The following is a 22802-nucleotide window of genomic DNA, read 5'->3' as shown; positions in this document are numbered from 1 at the left end:
ACCATTTAACAGCCATAACATGCAAAAAGACTGTAGAGAACTGAACAACAATTATTACAGTCTCTGGTAAATGTTTCTCATTTCTCAGATAATTATACACAGAAATGGGAAAAAGTCAGACAGTTCAGAATTTGGGGAGGAATGATTCACCTAGACGTGGGAGAGAAGCTATGAGACACCCCCCATGAGACCCCCGCAGCCATTTTCTCAAAACTAAAAATCCACCCACAGTTCCAAAAAGACGGGATGCTTCCACTGACCATCTGAAGAAAGGACTGAGGGAAGTAATTTGGAATATCATATATCTGCCTACGTTCCTCCACGACTGGGAGGTGGACAAAACTTTCTATAAATTGCTTCAAAGCCCTGACTGGCCAAAGGTTCTGCAATACTGGTGTAAGGAAAGGACACTAAATGGATCTCGCAATGGCGGGCAAGTGTATGGGCGTTATTACCTCTAGGTTAAATTATTACAATGTGTTATACACAGAGCTGCCTCTGAAGTCAGTTTGGAAAGTTCAGCTGGTGTAGAATTCAGTGGCCAGGTTGCTCAACGAGGCAAGGCAGTTTGAGCATATAATGCCAATCCTTGACCGACTGCACTGGTTGCCAGTTAATTTGTGGGCCCAATTCAAAGTGCTGCTTTTGACCTATAAAGCCTTAAACGGCTCAGGACCACAATGCCTCAAGGACTGCCTCTCCCCACATGAACCAACCCAGACTCTGTGATCATCATCTGAGGCCCTTCTTCATGCGCCTCCTCCATGAGAGGTCCGGAAGGTGGCAACACAAGAACAGGCCTATTCTGCAATAGCTCTCTTTTGTGGAATGCTCTCCCTAGGTAGGCTCACCTGGTGCCTTTGTTACATATCTTTAGGCAGCATTCAAAAATATTTCACTTTTCCCAGGCTTTTGGCTAATTAAACAATCTATGGCCTTCTAAACTGGAGGTTTTTGTTTTTGTTTATTATTATGGTATGCATTTTTGTGTTTTTATATTGTAAATCATCCTGTGATCCTTGGATGAAAAGCAGCATAGAAATTTAACAAATAATAAAGATAATTAGACAAATTCTGTAGTCTCTCCTATTTAATCACAGCAAATGTCGGTTTTAGAGAAGGGGTGAGAACCTTTGGCCCTCTAGATGTTGCTGAGCTACAACTCCCATCAACCCCAGCAAGCATGGCCAATGGCCATGGGTGACTAGAGTTTTAGTGCAGCTACATCTAGAGGAATAAAGGTTCCCCACACCTGTTGTAGAGTAAGACCTCCAGATATGCTCTCAGTGAATTATAAGAAAGATATGGCATTAGGTGCTACTGGTACTTGAAATGTGCAGGAAACAAGCCATTACAGTATTTAACAGTGAGCCCTTGAACCAAGCCAGAAGTAAACTGTAGGCAGCACAGTTGCATTAAACCATAGTGAGGTGACTTCTGAATTTTAGTCAAAGCATAGATTTCTGCATCCTGCAGTAACTGAAAGTTTCTGAGCTAACTTCAAGGGCAATCCTGCAAAGAGACTATTAACAGTAGTCTAAACAAAATGCTACAACTATATGAATGATGAAAACAAAATGTCAATCAGTGAAATTGGGTTACAGTCAACCCACCAGCAAGCAATAGTAGAAAGCACTCCTGAAGATTTAGAAGAGCCTCAAAAGCATTCTTGTGTCAGAATGAATCACACAGCGATTGCCAATGATGTCTGGTAGGTAGCTGGGTGTTTACAATTCCGTATAGAAGCACTTAATTCCAACAAACATCTGGTGGTTGACAACCATCAATATCTTACTTCCTTCAGTAACTGGGGAAAAAAATCTTATTGGAACAGATACATATTTTCGTTTAGATCCTTCTCACTTTAGTTCTTGTTCCAAATATTAACAAAATGTAAGTGATAGTTAATCAACCCCCCATTCCAATATATGAAGAAGCATTCCCTTCCGTAGCCTATCAAATTGTACAGAATGCTGTTGCATCTCACACCATATCCTAGACAATCTTGACAGGTTTTGTTGTTGTTTAAAAAACATCAACACTACCAGTTACTGAGAATCCACAAACTGATGGAAACTGACATGCAGCTGGGGGCTGCCACCCAACATGTAGCCTGTCGGTTAAAAGCCATTGAGAACCAGCTGTCAGTAAACGTCTGTGGAAATGTACACGTCAGTAAGAATGGCAAGATGGGTCATAGGCAGTGCTTCCCCCAGACTATGTGCTTGATCCTCATTCTGAGACAAAAGAAAACAAGCCCATTGTTCAATCTCTGGAATGCGGACCAAAGCATAAGATCAATGTCATCTATGGAACACAATCAGGTTTCATAAATCCCTGGCAGCTGTTCCAGCAAAGAAGCCAGTCTTGCAAGAATTCAGGCTTTTTAAAAGTGGAAAGGGTGGGGAGGGGAGCAAATCAGTGCCTGGCCATGAAAACAACCAGATATATAATCTTAGAGCTATTAACAAGAGCACACTGAACTAAGATTAATTTTGTGATGAATTGAAAAGAAAGATTTTCCCCACTCTGCAGATTCCTACCATAAAATGCTACGTTAGGGTCAAGTTGAATTAGCATGGGACCTCTGATAAATCAAGGGTAGCATTGCTGCGATAAAGGAAGATACATCATCAAAATCTTAAGTGAAAGTGAAGAGGATAATCTTTGAAGAATATTTTGGATTCATAGATGAGTACAAAGGAAGCTGGGAACACAGAAAACTGCTTTATATACTGAGTGAGACCAGTGGTCAGTCTTGCTCAGTTCTGGCTCTTCAGGATTTCAGACAGGAGCTTTTCCTAGCCCTACTTTGAAATGCCTAGGACCTTTTCTGTTCAAAACATGTGCTCTACTGAACTACCGCCATTTCGCATCTTTGAGAATCCACAGATATGAACACATCAGTTAATAGATCTCTCTCTCTCTCTCTCTCTCTTGCTTTGAAGCATAGCAATCAGGACTTTAGTGCATACAGCACACCAGTTATAAGTAATATATCAACATTTCCTACCCAACTCATTGAGGCAGGGGAGACAGAGTTGTTCCCCAAGAGATGCTATGAAAATGCCATATCTTCTCCAAGGTACATAATGTCCCTAGTGGTCTGCTCCATGGCCCAGTCGCCAAAAGAAAGCAACATGGCTAGATCAGCTCTTCCTAGTCAAAAGACGTACTTTAAAAAGGAACACAAGCAAAACAATTCCATAAGGACCTCCCAACGTCTGCCTGGTGGTCTCTAGAGCTCTCTAAACTGCAAGTTCTATTAATCTGCAAAATGTGCCACTTGATTTTTAATTTGTGATACACAAACTGTGGAGCCATTAGGAGAGAACAACAATATAATTATTTTAACATGATTTACATGTGGAAAATAAAAACAATTGTAGTGGATACCTCTAGAGGCCACAGAAGTCAAAATTAGATTCTCTACATAAGTCACGTTAAATTCTCTTAAGACCTGCTATATTATCATTGAAATGCTTCACACTAGATTCTGCACCTGGCATTTTCCACTGTTGACCAGACACCAATCAAGATGTTGCTTTTGCCCATAAAGTCCTGAATGCCTTCAGACAAATATATCCAGGGAACATTTTCTTCCCCCATTTTGCTTTGGTTAAGCTGTTTTATTTTATCCATTCCAATTCAGCAAAAAAGAATTTGACTAAAAGAAAATTAAGTTATTAATTGACTTAAACTGTAATACCATTCAAATTCAAATTAATGACAAGTCACAAGCAACATTCCTTAATCCTTTCAGCACTTGGGAGACAACTATTCACTGTTCCATTTTGATGAGTATTGTATATAAACTTCACCTCCTTCCACTTCTGTCCCAATAATGCTTTCTTATCTAGCCCGCCTACTACTCTTCCTTATACATTCCCTATTATATGAATACAACTAAAACTAAATATACAAGGACAAAGACTTTGGAAGCATGTGGCTCCCTAACTGAGGACTTAGGCTTGCCCATAAGTGACATGATCATGAGTTCAACACAAGAGTTTATTCTCACCTTAAAACTTTAAGGGTGAAAGAGCCTTTTCACAAGAACTGGCATTACACTAGAGTCAGATATAAGGCAGATAGTTTAAAACAACCTTTCTAGCCTGGTGAACTCCAGATGTTTTGAATTACAACTCCCATCATCCCAAAACTTCTGGAGGGCACTAGGTTGGGGAAAGCTGATTCAGAACATCTGTTTCTTAGTCACTCTGCACTTCCCCCTGGTGGTTCCCACACATCCAACCTGTTTTTTTCTTTGGAATAGTTTTCAATATTTGATAACTTTTTTATTTATCATAGTTATACAAGCATATTTTCTCCCTTAGGACTCCTGAGCACTTTATAATCTACACATTTAAAAAAGCAATAGGCAGCATCATTAGAATAAATGAAGAACACAGCATCACAGAAGCAGCTAATTAATCAAATCAATTAAAATCCAACTTCCATGACAGTACAGCATTGTAGGCTGTGTTAATTCATCCAAAATAAGTATTTAGTCCATTAATCCAAAATAATTATTTCATATTTAGTGGAAGTGTCATTAATCTGGCCCAATTTTGTGATGTGTGACAGCACCAAAGAGGTCTGGCTAGCTTAGATGACCCCAGGGATCCTATAACAGTTATAGAATAACCCATTTACAGTGAGACTACAAAAAACTAAATAATAAAAAAGTGAATTCCAGTTTTAAAAGTATGCCAGGGTTTGGCTAGTTTTGTTCTCATGTTTCTTTCAAAAGGAAACTAAACTCAAAAAGCCCTGTCCCCAAGGAACTTCTCACTGCTTAAAGAAGTAGAATGAGCACAACATTTAATAAAATCATAGAATTGTAAAGTTGGAAGGGTAATCTAGCCCAATGCCTTGCAATGAAGGAATCTCAACTAAAGCATTCATGACAGATAGCCATCCAGCCTCTGCTTAAAAACTTCTGAGGAAAGAGAGTTCACCACCTCTCATGGGAGTCTGTTCCACCAGCAAACAGCTCTTATTGTTATTCCTAATTTTTAGTCAGAAGCTCCTTTCTTGTAACTTGAATCCATTGGTTTGGGGCCTACCCTCTGGAGCAGGAGAAAACAAGTTTGCTCAATCCTCCATGTGACATCCCTTTAGATATTTGACATTGTCTATCCTATTTCTTCTCAATCTCCTCTTTACAAGGCTAAACATACCCAGTTCCCTCAACTGTTCCTCATAACGCTTGGTTTCTAGACCCGTTATCATGTTGGTTGCCCTTCTCTGTACACAGTCTAGTTCATCAATATCCTTCTTAAATTGTGGTGCCCAGAACTGGGCACAGTACTCTAAGTGTGGTCTGACCAAGGCAGAACAGAGTGGTACTATTACTTCCCTCTTGATGGCTCCCTAGTGTTGTAGACTAAGGCAGGGGGCACTTTTTGTGTAAAGGGGTCTGTACATGCCTAGAAGTCTATACTAAGAAAGGCTTCATTGTTGTTGCTGCTGCTGTTGTTGCTGTTTCCATTTCCAGTGGGCAAGAGCAGGGCTTCCTGTACTGACATAACACCACGACATCTTGTACCATGCTGGTGCACAACACTTATGAATATGTATAGTGCAGCTTTATCAAGGAAGGCTTTCAAGTGTTGCAACAGAAGTCCATAATCTCCACCAAATCCAGATCCTTGTCTGACTCAGTACCTCTTTGGGCATATCTTCAATCCTGCCATCAAATTCTGGTTCAAAGTGGAATTGGGTAAGCCCCCCCCACCTCTCAAAAGCAGAACGGACTGAGGTGTTCCTATCATCTCTTCCCCTACCCCCTCTCTTTCTGCCACAGACAGCGCTACAGTATGGTTCACCAGTTCTAACTCTTGGACGCTTTTTAAAATTCCTGCAGTAAAAAATGAACCAGACTGGAGTTAGCTTTGATTGTGGAGACTGCATTAGTAACACCTGTCCTGCAATATGTGGCTTGGAACGATGGCATCCTCTACAAAGGGCAAAGACAGATGGACTTCTCAGCTAGAAAGCAATTAAAACACCTCTCAAGCTATCCAGTGTGCCACAGGACAGAAACCACAGAGTCCTAAAGGCCTTCTAATGAAAACATGGGGGGGGGTGTATTTTGTTTGGTGAAGATATTCATACACTCTGCACACGTGCACACAGGTACTCACACTGAGACTGCCACAGAGGGATAATTAAACTGAGAACATGAGTGAACGCTCCCAGAAATGGCAGGTTACAGTTTAATAAGCAGCTCACAATGTCATTAAAATGCTCACCCTGGGAGAGCATCTTTAGAGAGGCTTTCATTTGCATTCCATGACCTGATATTCTGAGAACTTGGCAGATAGGAAGAAAGAGCTGGCTTTTGGAACTAACAGGATCCAAGGCACCCACTCGCGTTTTCTCCCATCTTCATCCCATACATCAGAATCTCAGTGCTTCAGAGGCAACACATCACTTTTAGCAATTGCAGAAATGCTGATTGGAATAACAAAGTACTGTACCTAGCACTCTCTAGGTACTAGGAAAGCGGATATATATGATTGTGGAAAGAGCTCTTCTCATGACTATTTCTTGGGCTACCTATTTTCCACACATTTTTATCCTGACCAGCTTCACCACCCTGAGCAAAAGAACCACTAGCAAGCTGGAAAACAGGCAAAAATAACCGACTATGCATGGAAAACCTGTGACCTTTCACTTAGAAGACAATCCTAAAATGCCTCTTAACTGTAACTGTAACAGGAAAGTGATAAATTGGGATTCAGCTAATAAATCCTGTCTGCAGATGCCCTATAGGACATCCACATGTGCAACAGGCTTTCTTCCCTCCCCTCGGCATGCCCCTCAGAATTGGCTTGGGGGCTGTTGAGAGAGGGAGAGGAGCTGTGAGTTGTTTGGTCAAGCAAGCTGAAATACCTGCCATGGCAGAACAATTGTCTTAGCGCAACATTAAATTCATTTCACAGTAAGGCAGAATATACAGGCTTCAGTCCATTGTGGCATCAATAACCCAGCAGCCACTTTCTTCTCATTCCTCCCTGTAGGACTGCAAATCCCAAACTCCAACTCATAAATGGAAGCACACTATACTGGGAACTGTAGTCTGTTAAGGGTTCTGGGAACTGTAGCTCTGTGAGAGGTAAACTACATTTCCTATGATTTTTCAGGGGGAGTGGACGTGTTAAAAGTGCTTTAGATGTATGGTGTGTGTGTGCAGCCTGTACTTACCTTGCTGCAAATACAAAAGGATTGCCTAGCAACCAGCTGGCCCATACTTTAGCCTAAACAATTTACTTTATTGAGGCTGTTGTGAAGGCAAGTTCTGCAGCAGTTGAAGTACCACTTGCCTTACACATTCACATTTGGAGGGGTTCAAGTAAACAGGTGAAGGACTTGCCAAGCACAAATACAGACACCTATGCTAGAAAGGGCAAGAAGCACAGGACCAAGAAGCTATCTGCAAGATATCCAAAAAGGCAAGCCAATTAGAGCAGGTAGCTCAGAATGAGAGGCTCAAAATAGATGTTGCAAAAGGTGGGAGAGGGAAGCCAGATGAAAGAGAGCAGTGCAGAATTTTTCCACACATTTCCTGTCATTTGTTGGGTTTCAGGCTCATAAATAAGTAATGCTAAAATTACCAAAGGAAACTGGACATCAGTAATTCATAAGTTCCATTCCTGCTTGGCTGCAGAATGGCCAAAGAGAGTCTTGTCCTATGTACCTCTCTGTAAGCCAGTTTCCTCTTATAAAAATCAAATAAACACATTTTATATCTTACCCTTTATGAATGGCTTAGGGCAGGTTTTAACATGCTTGTGATCAAAAAAATAAAAACAGAGTCTAAAAAACATAAACTGTAAACTATCAAATATCACAAAAAAACAGACCTTATTATAACCCCAACCAATTCCCCCTGCCTCCCATCCCAACCTGATAATAAATGCAGTTGCTAAAAGCTAACAAAAATAGAATTGCTTTATAATTTGTTTGGAAGATGCTCGAGTTGGGCTTTAATGAATCTCCAAGGACAGAAAGTGAGTGTCATGGAGTTGCTGTCAGTCATCCTTCGAGATTTTAAAGTGACACAGGGGAAGAAGTAATTTGTTAGATATGAGATGCCAAAAGGCAAACTATCACCAGGTCCTGCAAGCAGGTCATCAACACCTCATGATAAGTAATATCAAAAGGCAATGAAATATCCAGTGGGGTCCATAGGACATTATTTACCCTGTTCATCTCTGGGCTCAAAGAGTTGTTCAGCGCTAGAAAATAAATCCTCAAGTCATACCTGGGCCAGACTAACAGTTTTACAGAAAACTGGTAGCATCTTGGGGTGTCTGAAGTTACAGTGACCAGCACAAGAGGACTGAAATAGGGCAGTGATTCTTCCTCAGTGGTGCCACACAATCAACCCAAATAATCCCCATCCCTAGGAGTAGCTGGGGGGGGGACAGCTGCCCTCCCAATCAATAAAAATACATAGCTAACTGAGGTTCTACACACACACACACACACACACACACACACACCCTGCTTTAAAGCTCTGTGTCCAAACGGGGCAAAAGGTAAGTGTGTATAAGCCCTCAGTCTGGTAGAGCTGATGGAAGAGCTGGGTGACACACACACACCCCCACTTTGACAAACTGCCCAGAGCAAGGGAAAGCAGCAGCTCCAGAAACCTTTTATCAGCTGATGGCACCAGACTGGTCATCTGCTTTCATCTGATTTTCCAGGCCAAGAGAATTATAGATTGACAAATGAATGCCACAGCTGAAATTGTCTATAAGAACTGTCTATGCATTCCCTCACCTGAGCAGCAGCCACTAAGAAGGAAGAAATCTGTGACCAATCCAAAGGCCTCTTGGTTTAAGCCTAGAAATGTCTGACAGTCTGCATGCCTTTGAAAGTCCTTCCCTGGAATTTCCAAGCTTGCAATTTGTATGCCCTTTATCCACTTCAGCCCCTCTACTGGCTTAGGTTTCACAACTTTTTTTATCCTCCATTCTCTCTTATTAAGCCCTTTTTCTGGTTTGTTGTTCTGTTTAAAAAAGACACTTCCCATCCCCTTGCCAACTTGCTGCTCATATTGTGCTGCCCTCAGTCATCATCTCCATTCTCCACCATTCCACCTTAAGCTCTCTCTTATTCTTTTGTCTTGTTTTTCCATCTCTTTCCATTTTTAAATAGGCTGTTAAGTTGCTTGCCTAGGAAGAGAGGTGATCCATTTGAACCAAATCCTTCTCTCTTTCTCTCTCTCTCTCTCTCTCTCTCTCTCTCTCTCTCTCTCTCTCTCTATCAAAAAAGATGGGGGGAACCAGAGCCTTCAATTCATTTACAACACGGAGACCCTTTGAAGAGACTTCTTTTTCATAAGCCCGTTTGCCTGCTCGGTGCATCCCGCAGGGACAAAGCAGCAGAAAGGGGGTCTCCTTCGCTCAGCTCGCCTGACCTACGACTCTCATTAAGAGAATCTTTTCAAACCAGACACTGCAAAAATGTCTTGCTTGCGCCTCAGTTGCTTGGGGGAGGTGGAGGGGAGCTATTTGGAGAAGCTGTCTCCATGGCAACACATATTCCCATCAGAAAATGTGCACAGGTCACCTGTTTCTGTGAAAGTTTCTCTCTTGTTTTCTTTCCCTGTCTCTCCAACAGGTGCCAGGGGAGCAGATGCTGTTTGCCACAGGAGCCAGGAGGGGATGTGAGAACATCCCTGATTTGGGAGCAATGCCTCAGGAAAGCCATCCCCTCCCCCTCCCCCCCAAACCCTGGCTGTGAAGTTGGCAAATGTCTACTCTGGTATGTGAACAGTAGCAAGATGCAGAGATCACAGTGCTCCATATTGTGGGAGGGAAACAAGAACCTGACACTTCTGAGGGCTCAGGTGCAAACTTGAATGAAAGGGGCAGCCAAGTGACAAGCCTGGTCTCCAGGTGCTATTCATGTCAAACCTGCCATTGTGAAAAGCAGTTCAAAGATATGGGAAGAAGAGGGAGTTTTAAGAGAGGAGCATGATACATTGGCAGAATTGGCTTTGCAAGGAAACCAAGCTGTAGGTTTAGACAGTTCTGCTAAAATGGCTTTCACCCTCTTCCTCCAAGCGACAGAGGTGAGACCCACCTAGGGAAGTTTGAACAGTTTTTGCTTATTTGTGGTATATGGCTCGGGTGACTGCAAAAATTGCCCTCCTATAACATCCTAGATGTTCTTACACAAAATGGCACAAGGTGCATGGTACTGATAATGCATCATTTCCAGGGCTCCACAGCTGTATCTGCAGGCAAATCAGGGCCAGGAGATAGGCACACTGTTGATGTGGGCCTCAGTTCATGAAGGCTTATACTATAATAAGCAAGTTAGCCTTTACGGTGGCACAAGACTCTATATTGCTTTTGCCAGGATATTGGAATTAAAAAATCTAGCAATGGAGCAATTCTGGGTGCACTGGCCTTGTGAGAGTCCTAGACTCAAGAAAAAAATGAAAAGGGAAGCAAGCAAGTAGGCAAAGAGGTCTGGATAACTGTAAAAGAAGGTCTTACCTGGGCTGAAAACAGGTCCCCAAAAGAAAACAAAAGCAGCCCAGATCAAGGCACTCTTGCTATCATCTCTTGAAGAGATTCTAAATAGCTCTTTTTATTATTTTTCCTCTTAGTTTAGTACTGAATTGTAAACTACCTCAAATGTCACAGCAGAAAGGCAGCATATCAAAGCAACTCTGAAAAGCCAGTCTAATTTTGGAGAGTTACTGTAATATACAGTAGTGCCTAGACAAGTGTCACAGGTACTGGAAGCATGTAGCACACCCCTGGAAAGAACCTATGGGCTTGTCAGGTCAACATGCCTGACCCCTCCTCAGTTCAGTAAGACAAAAGACAAAAACTACACCAAGGCACGTGGCAGGGTTGCATATGCACTTTCTCATACTTTATACTTGACTCAAGGACAGACTCTTGCCAGAAAGACTGGCCACACTGGAGTTGAGAAACCGAAGACAGAAGTGCAGGAGACAGAAGGTTCTGATCTGTTGACTAGTCTACAACAGATGACCAAGCTTCCACTATTTAATACCAGGTCTGTCCAACCCAGCTACTTCAAGCTCTCTGGCAGTGACAGGAGGCCGTGTTGCACATCCCTATACCTTTACATCTGAAGGCAGCGCTGTTTAGGGAAGTTTTTAATGACTGGTGTGTTTTTTTTGGGGGGGGGTTGACTGATGTTTTAATGTATTTTTAATCTCTTGTTGGAAGCCGCCCAGAGTGGCTGGGGAAACCCAGCCAGATGGGCGAGGTATAAGTAATAAATTTATTGTTGTTATCATTACCATTATTATTATTATTATCAGGTTGAAAAGTGGTTGAAGCACACACTGATTGGATAGTTCACCAAACCAGGTCCAAACTTCAGGCCATTCAAACAACTGAGTCCCTCTATAGAATAGAGAGAATTTACTTTTTTAGGATTATGGTTCTAGGAGCCTCAGCAGCTAGAGACCTTGTATTTTTCCAGCTCTAGTCTTACATTCAGGAAATCAATAAAAGGTAAGGAAGAACAAGCCTCTAAAAAGAACAGGTAGTTCTGATAGCACTCCCTTAGTAATTAATCTGTGCTCTGCTCATTTGCCTCTGGTTTTGGTTAGAATCACAACTCTAAGATCCACAGGCACGCACCTAACTAACTCTTTCTTCCTCACATATTATCATTTCAAATTTCTGAATTTCAACTCCATATTTGTAAAAATGGAAAATCTTTTCTGTCTGCTTTGAGATTTACTTATAAATAGGGTCAACTGAAAGACCCTCAAACCTATAACTGACTAACCCTCTAATATGCCCCATAACCAAGTTACATTACCTCAATAACCTCATTCACAGAAACTCCATGACTGAAATCTGCAATAAAAATATCCAGTTTCAAGTTCCCAAGAGAGGCACACACACAAAGCAATCATAAATTTGATGCACATTTGCCCAAGATTTCTATCTCACTAGGTTGAAAAAGAAAAGTTTCAACTTAGGATAAATCTCTGCTCTTCATTCAGTTTGAAAAATATAAGCACCAAGGATTCTGGATGTATTTATTTTTTAAACCAGAAAGGCAGCTCTCATTAAAAAGCTACCAGGTGTTCCCAGCACTATCTGTAGCTCCTTCTTTAGCTTTAATGATTTCACTGCTTATGTTACAGATGCACTCTCCAGGACCTTTCCTGGAGCATCCAAATGTCATCTCTGCACCCTAAAGCAAGTGTAAATTTGGTAAATCTGATGTTGCTATTAAAAACGTAGACTTGCACATAAAGTGCACACTTAATACCACTGCTTTCCTTACTCACTTTCTACTCACTTTATCAGCACAAGCTACAACAAGGCTTGTGAATTTACCCATAGTTAGGGCCAAAGGAAACTAGTGTGCAAATGCTGAACAATGGACATTTGCCCACAGCCATTTATTATGGAAATGGCGCTGCCCATAGACGCAAATTCAGGCAATACCATCCCCATGAAAATGCCATTCCACATTTTTTCTACCCTTTAATCCTGATTTACCATGGGTAGGGGGGGTGTTATTGCAGAAACATTAAATGTGGATTAAAGGGGGGGTGTTGCATGTATATTGCTCAAAATATGCATGCATGATAGGCACTGAGGGCCCCTCCAGATGTCATTTTTTACTTCACATTCCATGATTATCTGTGTGCATGATGATATCAGGGCTATAATGCATGATCCCACTTTGAATAATATTTGCAGGTGCAAAAGTTTTATGATGGTCACACCACTTCATTTCCAATCAGTAAATATCTCATAATCAGTGTTAGAAACTGGGATACAAAAGTTAGGAGCAACATTGCTCCTGGGACTTGGACTGTAGGCACAAAAACAGAATGTCTAGTCGCCACTTTTTTATTTATATAGAGATTTCTTTTTTAAAGACACTACATGTTTTCTGTTTTAAAAACCAGATTTTGGCACAAATTTAATCCAGACATGTTTACTAACATGAAAGAAATAATAGTTTAGCATGGATTTTTTAATACAACTATGTGAGTGTCATAGCTACCTGGCAAGAGCAATAGGGGGAATCCCATAATGAAGGCTCTGTCATTTCCAACAGTCTATCCACCAATTTCCTTATAGGAATATTTGTGGGAAACAACCTGCTATAGGAGATATAAGAGATCTCATTGCAAACAATGATAAGTTGGAGTGGGGAAGATGATACAACAGGAAACACAAAGCACTGATGCTTCCTGGTGCCGTTGCAGGTCCTCTTTGAAGGCAGTCTTATATCCCCAGCCACATTATAAAGAAGGAAGTACAGTGGTACCTCAGGTTACAGATGCTTCAGGTTACAGATGCTTCAGGTTACAGACTCCGCTAACCCAGAAATAGTACCTCGGGTTAAGAACTTTGCTTCAGGATGAGAACAGAAATCACAGGGTGGCGGGGTGGCGGCAGCAGGAGGTCCCATTAGCTAAAGTGGTACTTCAGGTTAAGAATGGTTTCAGGTTAAGAACAGACCTCCAGAATAAATTAAGTTCTTAACCTGAGGTACCACTGTATTAGCACACAAGCATTGCTGTCTATGAATTTTTTTAAATGCCCAATTCAGCACACAAAAGTGTTGCTTTTAAAGAGGTAGGTGCAGATAGAGCCTTGAGAAAACATTTTGGAAGTATAGCTAGGGTTCAAGTCAGGCCAGTTAAGAAAGGTGGGTGTTTTAAATGTTATCTTTTTATTTAAAATAAACAAAAATAATCCAGTAAGAACAAAAATGCAATCTGCTTTTAAAATCAACTGTGATGACTTAACATTCTAAGATTATCAGTTAATAATGGTTTAAACAAATTGGTATAAATTAGGGAGAAAGGGAGGCAAGTACCAATCGACATCACCATCATGCTAAACATGTGGAAATGCCCTAGCTTACAATCAACACAGGAATTCTGAAATTCATGATCAGTAATATTTCCCCCCTTTGAAAAACATAAGCTCTCTTTCTCCTAACATCATATATTGCAATCCATGGAGGTTTCCAAGTTTGACTGTTCCTTTGTCTTCTCCTCAAGATCACCTGCATTCTAAGCAACATAGGGCAGGGTTGGGGAAGAGATAAAATTCCAGAGAATGGGGATGACCTACATGAAAACTGAATTGAATTGCACTGTCCTTTGGTCTTTAAGCAGTCTCTCCCTTCTGAACTAAGTAACACTCTTGCAGGTTACAGTATGTCCATTCAACTAGCTTCCTTATCAGAGATGGGGAATAAACAAGATAACTGAATGGCAGTCTTTCCAAAGAGTGTTCTTTGCTGGCTCGCAATAGGGCAAGCAAAAAAGCACGTAAAGCTGTCAATTCTGATGAAGGAAAACTCTCACACAGGGTGCTAGGAAACAGTGGCAAATGTTTTAGCAAGAGTCAGATAAGATTTTAGGGATGTGTTTTTTAGAGTTAAAAGTTTGTGATAGGGAATTCGTTTGACAGGAGATGGAAATCAGTTGTGCTCTATTATATAGGAGAAGATATATGAATGGAAACATTTGTGATGTACAAAACGTACATGGGAACCTAAATGCATTCCCTTCAAAATCACATTCCTGTGTTTCTCTCTCTCTCTTCTTCTAGGCAAGACTGTTGCTTTGAAATTGCCATGTCTCCTTTGTGCAATTTTACGGAGAGTCCAGACAATTTCATAAGCCACTTGCAATCCTCCCATGTTTTCTTACCTTCCTCTACCTTTTTTAAAAATAAAATAAAAAACCCACAGAAAATCTGCTAAGGAGGGGAAGAACAGAATAGCAGTTCAATCTCTTTGCAGGTATGGATAGTAAAATGTGTGATGGAAGCAGAGTGAGAAGAAATGTTCCCGGGGGAGGTAGATGACATGTTGGGACAGCCTCTCCTCCTCAGCTGCTTGCCATGAATTTCTGGTTTCAGAGCTGTTTCACATCCTGCACCATAAGTCCTTTTTCTCCTGATCTACCAGCTCTCTGCCTTAATTAATTGCTTCCTGTAATGAGGTTCCCTCAACCCACACAGTTCAAATAGTTATTTAATTAGTAGATTACTTTGAAAACATCAGTGCTTACTTCCAAGTACAGATGTGCAGGTGTCTCTGGCTAAAACCCTATAAGGTTGCAATCCATTAACCCTGGACTGCAGTTGGGCACAATTTGTTTTTAATGCAGTTATACTACAGTAGACTGACACAACTAACAAGGAAAAATCAAGGCTGTAAATTTTCTATCCATATTGTAACACTGACTGGATCAGGATATCTGATTAGGTTCCATTGTGAAATTAACTACACTGGAAAAGGGCATTTCCAGGTGAAATCCATGGGACCTACAGCCCAATCCATAATCATGTTAATGCAGAAGATAAGCTGCAACCCTCTTGCCCTGAGCTGCAGGCATTGTCTTTTTTTTTAAAAAAAAAAATACAACTTTTTAATTTTTTTCAATTGTACTGCTTCAGTAACTGCATACATGTACACAGGTACAAATACAAAATAAGGGGCTAAAATGGCACTGAGAAGCATCTGCTTCAAAATGTCAGAAGAGAAAGTGACGAATGAGGGGAAGGAGAGGAAACAACAATTCTCACAAAGCTTTGTCTTGCCCATAGTGCCATGCATACAGGCCCACAAAAAGGATAGACCCCTGAAGTGTGGATGGCTAATGCAATCCTGCTTGCAGTTTACAGCACTAGAGGCTCTCCATCTATAACAGTGGTTCTCAAAGGGGAGTGGATGGCATGGATGGCATGGATGGCATGGATGGCAAGTGTGGCAGAAAGATTCAAGAACAATCAAATAAACATTTCGGTATAGCATAGCATAGCACAGCACAGCACAGCATACTTTCTGGATGTCCCAAGATAATATTTTACAGTAGTTATGTTCTGTGTTATAGATTAAGCACTGCTAGGAGTTGTTTTTTTATTTTCTAATATATTTTTTTATGAATTAAAAATTTGGTGTGGCATGAACAAATGTTATTCTGAAAGTATGGCCCAAAGAAATGAATTTGAGAAGCACTGATCTAGAAGCATCCACCCACCCACCCACCCACCCACCCACTCACTCACTCATTCATACATACACACAAAATTGGCATTCTCTGAGGAAATATCTATGAGGCCAACAAACTTTTAGTTTCAAACATATTTAGCAAAAAAATCATCCCAGTCCTTTGGGGATGGTAAGAAAGTGTCTTCCACTGGTACACATGAAGAAGATTACAAGCAAAAAAACCCCCACGTTTCCATCATAACAGTGAATATTTCAAAACCTTGTGTAGAACATTATACCAGGAATGGGGAAATAGATTTGGTCTGTGGGCTGGACCCCTATCTCCCTAACATCCTCTGGGTAAAAGTTGACAGGTGGTAGGGCTGCCTACTTATCACCTGATGCCAGAATAATATCAGGTGATCCATGACATGGCACTTTAAAGTCTCCAATTGTTGAGTCTTCAAACCATTGTGCAGAGCTTCCTGCAAGTACAAATGATCAGTTGATTGTTAATGCTTACGGAGTGCCTGTACAACACTTTGAAGTCCTTAATATCAGATAACAGTCAGGGCTCAAAGTGCCATGCACAGCCCTCTGAAAGGACAGCCCATCAACAGTGATTGTGAAAGGAAAGGAAAAGAAAAAAGAAAAGCCATGCAGATCACTTATTGGCTCAGCCTTGACATTCCTGGACCTATTTCTGACATCATACATGACGTCAAGTTTACGGCAGGTGGGTATGGTTTCTCGTGGACAAAATGGAAAGGCCTGTCAGACCTAATTAGGCCGAACGGTCAAAGATTCCCCACCACTACTTCATACACTCCACTGATCCCGAAAGATAACTGGTGTCTTTGCAAAGTCTAAAGGAAAGACGGTATCACAGGTAAATAATACTTAACAGCCAGCAACAGAAAAAGGATTCAGGCTGCATGATTAATTGGAAATATATAATATAAGATAATGCGTATCACCTTCACAAGGCAAGGAGAGGGTTTTACCTAGCAGGCTTAAAACAGAAGACTTGTTACATAGGATCACTCACCTTGATGTATACGTCAAGGGCTGTGTGGACACGGTTCACTGCCAGATGGATGGACAGTGGAGTCGTGTAGGGAAAAGTTGCCATGACAACATGGCTAGGGGCTGGGAAGTTGATGATCTTGAAACCATACTTCAGAAACATGCGCACCACTTCCTCAGATGGCTTCTCTTCTCCTTCACTCAAGATGCTACCCACAAGATAGCGGCATTTCTCTGGATCCACCTTTAAAGAGAAATAAGGGCTGGCATTAGACAACAAAGGGCTTCAAAGGGCTCATGATACTGTGTTTAAAATAATGGAATAATACCAGTCTTATCATTCAGTGATCCTACCTATAGCTTAAGGCAGTGGTTCCCAAACAATGTTCTGGAGAGCCCTAGGGTTTCTCAGAAGCTTATTAGAAATGGCAAACATTTCCCAGCATGATAACTTGCCTACCATTACTGACATTTATGTGCAGCCAAAGAAGAGCGCTGTACAAATTGACCCAGAGCCAAACAACACAGTTTTGAGAACCTTTAAGTCAAGATGGGACTCTGGGTGGTTTATTAAATTGTGCATCCAATTGTCATATTTGCCTGAAAAGGGGGTTGTGGGGAAATTGCAATCAAATATAAGTAGCAAGCTTAGGGCTAGTTAATACATGAAGGGGTTAAAGGTAAAGGTAAAGGGACCCCTGAACATTAGGTCCAGTCATGGGCGACTCTGAGGTTGCGGAGCTCATCTCGCTTTATTGGCTGAGGGGGCCGGCGTACAGCTTCCAGGTCATGTGGCCAGCATGACTAAGCCGCTTCTGGCAAACCAGAGCAGCGCACGGAAATGCCATTTACCTTCCTACCGGAGCGGTACTTATTTATCTACTTGCACTTTGACGTGCTTTCGAACTGCTAAGTTGGCAGGAGCATGGACCGAGCAATGGGAGCTCACCCTGTCACGGGGACTTGAACCACCGACCTTCTGATCGGAAAGTCCTAGGCTCTGTGGTTTAACCCACAGTGCCACCTGTGTCCCACATGAAGAGGTTAAGACCAGAGAATTATATTCCTAGACTCAGTTAGGTCATGGGCCCTTGTCTCCAGAGAAGTAAAGCTTCTTTGTTCATTTTCTTTCACTATGTGAGATAGGATGTGCCTGAGCTTGCTTGCTACAAACTCAGATCATGTGCTTAGAGCTATTTCACTATATTTTGTATCCCACATTGCTGCTGCATAGAATAACTGTGCATAGAATGACTCTGACCTTTGGAGTTTGTAAGTAAAGCATTTAAACTTACGAACAGTGTGGTCTGTTCACTGCAAGATGGGTAGAGAGGGGAAGCACTGTAAAAATTGTGAACCATCCAGAACAAATTTGGGGGGTGTATAGGGAGAGGAGAGGGAGGGGAAGTTCCACTGTGCAGTTGGAAGTCCTTGCTAAAATGGAACAACTTTGTTGGATGCAACTCTATTCATTTAACATTGTGTGGTTTGGCCCTCAGTTTACACAGGAATTTGGCAAAGGTTACCATAGTTGATAACCTATGTGAACTGAGATGGTGACAAGGTTTCCCAAACTTGGGTCTTCAGCTGTTTTTGGCCTATAACTTTCATCATTCCTAGCTAGCAGGGCAAATGGTCGGGGATGATGGGAAATGTAGTCCAAAAACAGTTGGACACCCAAGTTTGGGAAACCCTGCCTTAGCAGATGCCAAGAGATTTATTGGCAAGACAAATCAATGTTAAAGGTCACTCTGAAAGTTGGCATTTTGGAAACCACTGCTTTAAGAAAGCAAAAGTTATTCTTATTACATTTGTTCAATGCTTTTTACCATCAAAGCAACTTACAAAAGAGCAAAATACAGAACTTCTGAAACACTTAAAAACCACAATGCAGAATAAAACATAATGATAAACACTTCAACAGAAATATTGAATTGAGTCTGAGGGATGCTTCACATATTGCATTTTCACCATATACATGCTTCATGCTTGCTGTAAGTGAAAGGCAAGCAAAAGCAAATTAGTTGTTTTTACTGATGTTTGGTTCTTGAATACTGTCTAATATCCAATAAAAATTCAACCAGTAACTATATGACTAGTATTTATCACTATAGATTGGTTAATTGTGCCATATTACTGTTGCCCTCTGCTACACAAAAATAGCTTTTCACCAACATCATAGGAGGCACAGTCACACAGCTCACAGCCACTAAGTGGAAAAAGTAGGTCCAGCTCTCATTAGTACTGCATTTAAAAATGATTCTCAGAATAAAGATGGAAAGATCAACTTTAGGAATGTGGTAAAGATTACTCCAAACTTAATTTCAGCCTTGTATCTCCCTTGGAACCCCAGAGTTGCAGTGAATAAGAAAGCACATATAAGCATGTGCCGGGTGCCTTTCTTCAAATACTAATAATCACAACATAAGCAGCCCGGTACACCTGGGGTTAGGATTAGGAAAAAGGTTTCCAGCTTAGAAGGGATGTCAAAATACTGGTAAGTTTGAGCGTTGTCACCACACATTTAGAGTATAGTCATGAAAATCATGTGTTTCCATGTTCCATTTGCTCATAGGTAATTTTACTGTAGAGTGGATGCTATTTGTCCCAATTTTGGATTAGTAGATTCTCACAAGTAGCCACTGCATATGGATTATATGCATTGAAAGGATTTCTGTGTAAACCTTATTTTTGGAGTAATGGAAGACAAAAGTCTATATAAGTTAAATGAATGTCTATGAATCCAAAAGGCTGGCAGTAGACTCTAGTCTGTCTTGAAAAACAAACCAGACCAAACTTAAGGGTCATATTATGAAATCTGAAAAATCTGAAAAAACTTTCTCATCTGAGCAACAGAGAGAATAAGTGCCTCACAGCAACAACTATGCACAACATAGACATTATCTGGTGGAAGGCTTCATTGACTTCTGTAGTGGCTGATCTATTTGTTACTCAACAATGCCAATTGTAGGAAAGAGACCAATTAAAGCCAGTGCCAATTATCTGTCTATTATGAGTGAAGCAACAAGTGAGCAGCAGCAGCTGCTGCCACTGCCAATCCAAAGGTCTTACTGCTCTACCTGCTAGCCAAGGACCATGCTGTGACATTTTAAAAAATATATGCAGACAGACTTTTAAGGAATCTGCCAGCTGAATATTAAAAACAAACCCCTGACATTCTCAGGGCCGTCATCCAGGCCAGCGCTGCCATTTCTGCTGCGTGCTGTGAATGAGTTTTCCTTTTCATTTTACTCATTCAATGACAGGTATAGATCACCATGGTCTTGAAAGCATGTTTTAGATGTTTTTGATGCTTTCCTAAAGGCACTAAAGCCAAGCAAAAGGCCAGGCAGAGGAAGAAGATGCTGTTTGCCAGAGACCAATTCTCCTTACTAAATATGGAAACGTGTGACTCAAATCAGGTCCCCCTTTTCCCACATCAGTAATAAGTATGGAGTTAAAAAGACTGATAATGCAAAGGTACAGTTAAAATACGTGGGGAGGCTTTGGGTGGCATTCGACTAAGCCTTTCTCAGAACAGACCCATTAAAATTAATGACCATAACTAAGTTAGCTCTATTAATCAGAGCTTGCAGGGCAGCAGCTGAAGAAGGAGCAAAAAGGGTTTTCTTGTGTGTGTGTTTCTTTGTGGCTGATTAGCTGCTCTCCCTGTGCAAAGGTGAGAGGGGGCAGGGTTTCTGTTGAGGCAGGTGATTAGCTGTGGGAGGAGCTTGTCAGAGCTTGCAGGGCAGCGGCACACGCAGTTTGATCCATCTTTTGGATTTAGGGGAGCTAGTCTCAAACGTTTGTTGGGGGAGACCTAGGGTTTTTTTTGGGGGGGGGGAGTTATTTGTCCTGTCTGCACGCTTCTTATGATGGAGGACCGCTGTAGCCACCCCCAATGACACGTTCTCAAGATGGAGAGTGAGGGAACAGCTGCAGTCGCCTGCGGTTCCTGCACAATGTTTGCCATCTTGCCAAAGGTTGCAGGCAGCTTTACCTGCAGCAATTGCATGTTGATTGCCCTCTTAAAAGACAAAGTCCAGCAACTGAAGGAACGTGTAGCTACGCTCCAAAGAACTAGAGAGCTGGAGCTCTTCTTGGAAGCAACAGAGCACACCGTCTCCACCAAGGAGGAGACAGGGGACTCCCCTGAGAAGGAGGCTAGTTCACCAACACAGGAGCCAGATATATGGAGAAACGTGACTCAAAGAAGTAGGAGGCCCAGGGTTCGCTCTGATTGTTTAGAAATACACAGTCGCTTTGAGGTCCTCTCCCCTAGCATGGAAGACGAAGAGCAGACTCCATTTGAGGATCTCTCCCTCATTACAGTCGATCAGGTATATGAAGACGAGCAGCAAAGTCAGTCCTCAGGGAATGTGCAGGCGACCTTGGAACAGACAGCTCACGGAAGAACCACAACCAAACCTAAGAGGAGGCGTGTAGTGGTGATAGGGGATTCCCTACTGAGGGGAACAGAAGCAGTGATCTGTGGGCCTGACAAGATGTCTCGGGAAGTGTGCTGTCTCCCCGGGGCTAAGATCCCAGATGTAACTGAACGACTGCAAGGAATCATAAAACCCACTGACAAATACCCCTTCCTCTTGGTTCATGTGGGAACCAATGACACTGCAAGCAATAGCCTCCAGAAGATCAAAAGAGACTACGAGGCTCTGGGCAGGAAATTGAAGCAATTAAATGCACAAATTGTCATCTCATCTGTCCTCCCAGTTGAAGGACGTGGCCCAGGGAGAGAGAGAAAAATAGTGGAAGTGAACAGCTGGCTTCGCAAATGGTGTAAACAGGAACGGTTTGGATTCTTAGATCACGGACTGCAGTTTCTTGAAGATGGACTTCTGGCAAGCGATGGGCTGCACCTCACAACGGTTGGGAGGAATGTTTTTGCCAAAAATCTCAGAAACCTCATCAGGAGTGCTTTAAACTGACTAAGGTGGGGGAGGGAGACAGTGCTCCTGAAGGTAGGAGTCTATCAATTGATGAAGATGATCATCCAAATGTCATAGACCAAATGGAGCAAAGAGCACGCAGACCTAGTGGTGGGAGGAAAAAATCCTTAAATAAGAGACACGGGGGAATGATTAATGGACTTCAATGTCTGTACACTAATGCGCAAAGCATGGGAAATAAACAAGATGAGCTTGAGCTCTTGGTACAGCAAACTAAATATGACATAATAGGCATCACTGAAACCTGGTGGGATAAGTCCCACGACTGGAATGTAATAATGGAGGGATACAATCTATTTCAGAGAAACAGACCAGACAAGAAAGGAGGAGGAGTGGTGTTATATGTCAGGGATGTGTATACCTGTGAAGAGATCCAAGATTTAGAACCTCAAAGCCAAAGTGAGAGCATTTGGGTCAAAATTAAGGGAGAGAAGAATAACAGGGACCTCACTGTGGGAGTTTACTATAGATCCCCAAGCCAAACGGAGGACATAGATGATGCCTTCCTGGAACAGATGGCCAAGCATGCAAAAGGATGCAAGATAGTAGTAATGGGGGACTTCAATTACCCGGATATTTGCTGGATGTCAAACTCAGCCAAGAGCATAAGATCAAACAGATTCCTCACTGGCCTTGCAGACAACTTTGTTGTCCAGAAAGTGGGAGAAGCAACAAGAGGAACAGCCATTTTAGATCTGGTCCTAACCAATGTTGATGACCTGGTTAGTGGGGTAGAAGTGGAAGGATCATTAGGCGCGAGTGATCATGCTCTTCTGAAGTTTACTATACAGCGGAAAGGAGCAGCCAAGCATACTAGGA

At 41.8% G+C, this 22802-nt stretch overlaps 1 protein-coding gene across 4 annotated transcripts in view; it reads right to left on the bottom strand.

The window, feature by feature from the left end:
- Positions 1–22802, bottom strand: part of TEX264 (testis expressed 264, ER-phagy receptor) — a 180464-nt gene that overhangs the window by 98448 nt on the left and 59214 nt on the right. For all 4 annotated transcript variants that reach the window (XM_079968061.1, XM_079968064.1, XM_079968063.1 and 1 more), the window contains one exon: positions 17039–17260. In XM_079968061.1, coding sequence (XP_079824187.1) covers positions 17039–17260 — 222 coding nt within the window. The remainder of the gene's footprint in view (positions 1–17038; positions 17261–22802) is intronic.

The sequence above is a fragment of the Podarcis cretensis genome (assembly GCF_951804945.1).
Source record: "Podarcis cretensis genome assembly, chromosome: 2".
NCBI lineage: Eukaryota > Metazoa > Chordata > Lepidosauria > Squamata > Lacertidae > Podarcis > Podarcis cretensis.
This window is presented reverse-complemented; position numbering and strand designations above follow the sequence as displayed.